The sequence below is a fragment of the Morone saxatilis genome, unplaced genomic scaffold (genome assembly GCF_004916995.1).
Source record: "Morone saxatilis isolate NCDOM2014 unplaced genomic scaffold, NCSU_SB_2.0 Contig22, whole genome shotgun sequence".
NCBI classification, from domain to species: domain Eukaryota; kingdom Metazoa; phylum Chordata; class Actinopteri; family Moronidae; genus Morone; species Morone saxatilis.
The window spans coordinates 25,980,518-25,985,824 of NW_023339785.1; the positions used below are offsets into that span (position 1 = coordinate 25,980,518).

The 5,307-nt window shown below is 36.7% G+C and overlaps 1 protein-coding gene across 1 annotated transcript in view; it reads right to left on the reverse strand.

The window, feature by feature from the left end:
• emx3 (empty spiracles homeobox 3) overlaps window positions 1-3,983 on the reverse strand; it is a 12,902-nt gene extending 8,919 nt beyond the window's left edge. Inside the window, exon 1 of the mRNA XM_035669431.1 lies at window positions 3,614-3,983. Coding sequence (XP_035525324.1) covers window positions 3,614-3,983 — 370 coding nt within the window. The remainder of the gene's footprint in view (window positions 1-3,613) is intronic.
• Between the last annotated feature and the right edge of the window lie 1,324 nt (window positions 3,984-5,307).

Below are 5,307 nucleotides of genomic sequence, written 5' to 3' on the forward strand. Positions count from 1 at the left end.
CTGATTGCTTTCTGATGCAGGACAAGGCTGTTGATCAGAGACTGAAGCTCTGTCACTGTACACTGCAATCAATAATAATAATAATAATAATAAAAATAATATACACTGTGTTCATGTTTTTAAAGTTTACATCTAAAAGAACAGATTCATTTAGTTTTATTCACAGAAATCAGTCAAATGTTTTGTTGTAGCTCGACTGTGTAAAATTAAGAAAACCTTGCGACCCCTCGTGAAGCTCTGGCGACCCCCACTGGGGGTCCCGACCCTCAGGTTGGGAACCAGGACTCTACTGGAGCCCGTTTGGGTCCACAGACACAGACTGACAAACTTAAGATCAATCAGCCAGGAAGTAAAGGAGCTGCAGCAGACAGATATTGATGCAGCATTAACAATAACCTTTAATAACAATCAATAGTAGTATTGATTTATTTTATGACGTCGCTGTGAAATATTAACAAAATGTGAAAAATGTACGAGTTCAGAAAAAGTTGTTTTCTGTTTGAACTTATTTTAAATTGTTTATTCGATTTAAAATGATGAAAGTTCGAGATAATGAATAATTTGTTATTTCTATTATTTATTAATTAATTATTAAGATTGTTTTATTGTTATAAAAATAAATCATCAAATAAAAATAAAAAATAAAAACTGAAGCTCGTTCAAAAGAATCTTAAAACGTTTTTAAACTGAATTATTATCTAGATCTTTAAGCTATTTCTCATCTATTAATCAGTTAATTAAATCATTTTCAGATTAATACATAATTTTAGTTTTTAGTTTAAATAATTTGGTTTAAAAACTGTTTAAAAAGTGGATTTTAGATTCTGCTGATGTTTTATTCCGACCGACTGATGATATCGATTAAAGGTCAATAAACTAATAAACATAACGATTCTCTGTTATAATAATAATTAATTAATAATTAATGATTATTGAAAAGAAACCAACAACGAAGAGTTAAAACCAGCTCAGTTCATGTTTGTGTCAATAAAGTTTGAACTGAAATCAGAAACTTTATTTACTGACTCGCTGATTTTACTTTTTAATTCAGATTCAAGTTAAAAACTAAAATTATTTCACATTTTAGACGTTAAAATGTTTATTTTTATAGATATTTATGTTTCACAAAAAAATAATGAGTTCAAATATCTTCATTTTCTAATCAAATACTAATCAATGTGATTGATTGTGATTCAGTGTCAATGTATTTCTCTGTAATAGATGAAGAAGAACTTTTTCTATTATTATTGTAAAATTATTTTAATGCCGTTGATTTTAACTATAAATATACGTAAAGGTTAGATATAAAAAATACTTTATTCTGTATAAATAAAGGTTTTATTATCTGGGTGTTTTACTTTATTTAACCTGTTTAAAGTTTACAGACTTTTACTTTCACAGTTTTAAACAGTAACAGATATTTTTTACAGCCTTTAAAGTCAGAAAACTTTATTATAAAGTTTCCAAAGATCAGGATGAACTTAATTTAACTCAGAGCTTCAATGAACAACAGATACACAATATTTTATATATTTTATATATTCTATATATTTAATATAATTTAATATCAGACAGATTAATCAGATTATTTTATCACATGCTGATTAAAGAGGGATTTTGGGTGTTAAAGGGTTAAAAGAAATCAACTCTTTATTCTTTTGTTTAATTTAAAATCTGCTTTGAACTAATTTTAATAATAAGATTTAATTTAAATATTTGTATTCTTTTATTTAAAGAACAAACTCAATATTATTTATATATTTTAAAACAATGGAAAAAAAATCTTTTTATTTCTTAAATAAATTTGCCAAAAAAAGTTTATTTGTTTGGTTTTTTTTAAATATTTTATTTTATATTCTTTTAAACATCTTCTAATTTATTATTTTTGTGTTTAAAATCACTTTTTATTATTTTATATTTGTTATTTAATTTAAGGATCATTAAAACAGTTTTTATTGTTTTATTTATTAATATTTTATTAAAGATTATTTTATCTCTCTGACGTCCTCCGCTGGCTCCCACACATGTTGAGAAACTCTGGATCAATCAATATCTTTATCAATTCTTTCTGATTCATTTATGATCATTTCTCTTTTATTGAATTATAATTTTCTGAAGTGAAAAATAAAATAAAACTTTGAGTTATCATTTTATCTTCTTGAATCTGATCTGATTCCTCAAACTAAACATATTTTATTTATAATCAATCAAACTGCAGCTGATCGATTAAACACTGAGATTGGAACCTTCAAAATAAAACGTTTATTAGATTTGAAGTCTTTTCCCGTCAGATCATCAGGATCTTCATTCAAATTAAAACAACAACAAAACAAAAATCAAACATCAGATTATTAATAATCGTTTTTTATTCTATAATTTAAAAAAAAAACCCTGAAGTTAAAATCACACGTGGGTCTTTATTGATAATAATAATCAATAATCATCATAAGTTCACTCTCAGGATGGAAATCAAATTCAGTATTGATCTTTTTTATTAGAAGCTCACAGAAACAGCACGTGATCGTTTATGATGTTTAAATAAAGTTTAATTATTGAAACGCGAGTGAGCGCGTGAATGATCAATAAAACAGGAAACGATCAATGAGCACTATATCGATTATTAGTTTCATAATAACTTTCCCATTAAACTCTGTACAAAGTGCGGATTGTTTTGATTTAATTTCATTTAATTTAACCGGAAACTAAACTAAAATAAAAATAAAAATAATAAAAACGTTCAAATAAAATAAATAAAAACAATTTTAAAGCTGAAACTGAATTTAACAACGAAACACTGAATTATTAGAATGTTACAGAAATATTACAGAAGATTATTATTATTAATTAAAGTGATTAAAGATGATTTATTGATTAAAGTGACTCATGATGTGATCAGTGTGTGTGTGTGTGGGGGGGGGGGGTCCAACAAATAAAATAAACCGGTAAATAAAGTTTTAATTAATAAAGCTGATTGATTGATCAATATATCCACAGTATTTCGATATCGATCTATAACTGAACTCTGGAGGTGAAAAACACGCTTTTCCGGATAAAAACAGTAAAATATTAGTTTTCTTTCAGAAAACTAATTTATCTCCTCAAACTGTGATTCTCCAATAACTGAGCGATAATATAATCGATTATCAATCATAATTCACTAATCAAACACACAGTTTAACTGCTCTCATTCTGCTGCTGCACTGACATTAACAGGCCTGATCAATATCAATAATAATAAAGTTAAAGACTTCTGTCAATTATAATTAATAATTATAAAAACATTAAAGAAAATAAAATCAATATATTTCTGAAATAATAATAAAGATTATTTCTGATTTCTGTTATTTTAGTGCAACTCAGAGTCAAACTGATGAAATGAAAACTGGATTTATGGTCATAAGAATGTATAAATCTAAATCTATATATAAATATCTAACAAATATTAGAAAGATTGAAGCTACTTTAAGAATAAAGATGATTTCTGATCACTGCTGATCAATAAAACTGTTTAATGTCCATAAAACTGGAATCAAAGCACCAAACCCAGAACGCATAAAAACTAATAAACATCCCAGAATAAGACCCGGACCCCGACCTGGTCCTCCCGGCTCACCTTGGAAGCGGTGTCCCAGGTACCGGCTCCGGAGCACCCAGGGGTAGAAGCTGAGCGCGTCCCGGTGCTGCGGGCTGAAGAAGCTCTGCGGGGGGATCTGCAGCGGGTGCAGCGGCAGCCCGCCGGGGCTCTGGCTGTGCGGCCCGGGCTCCTGGAGCACCAAGTCCGGCCCCGCCGAGTACAAAGTCCTCCCGCTGCCCCCCTGGAAGCAGGAGCCGAAGACCCCGGCGGCGGGGTGCAGGGACTCCGGGAACCGGAGCGCCGTGGGCCGGATGGGCTCATCCCCGGAGCCGCCGCTGTGGCTGATCGCCTCCTTCCCGACCAGAGACTCGATGGTGAAGCATTTCTTGTTATTGCTGTGCTGGAACATTGTGAGCACCTGGGGGGCAGCGCGGGAGGAAGATGGGGAAGATTTGAACAAATCGGCGTCCAGTTAGTCCAGTTCCTCGGACTCGGGGAGCTCAGATTCCCAGCTTCCCCCGGAGACCCATAACTCTCCCCAAGAGTCCTCCTGTGCGTAAAAGCCGCGCGCAAATCCGGATCGTCGCACCTGGAAGCGGCTGCAGTTCCCTCTCACCTGTTCCCGGGGCGGTGTCTCTCTGTGGCCGCTGTCGGTTCTCCTGCAGCCGGTAAACTCCTGTCAAAGTGTCCGGTCGGAGCTCAGCGCGGAGCCTCCAGACGGGGTCCGGGTTCGGGCAGAGAGCGGCGGGGCTGCGGGGCTCTGATCAGTCGGTGTCTCCTCGCGCCTCCTGCCGCCTCATGCTGGACTGAGAGCCGGGAGTGTGTGTCAGTAAGCCGAGCCGGGAGTGTGTGTCAGTGAGCGGCTGCGGAGAGATACCTGCCCTGCCCTCCCTGGCAGAGGTGCGCTGAGCATGCGCAGAGGAGACCTTTCCGACAGCCATTTTGTTGATGGATGACGGAGAGGAGGAAGAGGAGGAAGAGGAGGATGGTGATGCCTGACAGGGAGGATGAGTATCAAAGTCAAAGTCAGCTTTATTGTGAATTACTTCACATGCACCAGACATATAAAGGAATCGAGAGGACGTTTGTCACTCTCCCCCGATGAAACTGAACCCTGTGCTTTTGGGGTGAGAGGGATATCAAACCACCCATCTTCTCTTTAACCTTCCCCCCTACCTGGAAGGGCGGGGACTCTCCTGTAATATTAAATACCAGCTGATGACCCCGGTTTTTTGGAGAGCAGGGATCGAATGGGGGATTGTTGTCGTTCATCCACCATTGGCGTCTGGCCCGTCAGCTTCTCCCCCCCGGTTGGATTCTTCCCGTGTCCTGGTTCAGGGGTTTGTACCGGACAATTTCCGGTCTCCTCCCCTCGTTCAACCCAAACCCGACCCCCGCTGATTAAACCACTAACCACTGAATAAAGCAGTTTCCACGCCGTTAAGCAACATCACTGCTATCTCCCCGTGTGTGCGGACAGACAAAAGGACGTCCCGGAGGGTGCTGGCGAGCCGGAGCTTGCTGCTTACGTCTAGTCCTCAGCTTGTTTTCTCTGATAACTAACCGATCCCAGACGTCCGGGATACTTAAAAATCCCCCTTCATCCGGTTCCGGTGCGAAAATCCTAGAGTTAAAGCCACCAAGTCAAACCCAGTGGTGGTAAAATGGTGGCTTCAGACTGGCTAACAGTCAATTGATATATTATTGATTGAATCAGCTCCATAGACTAGCTC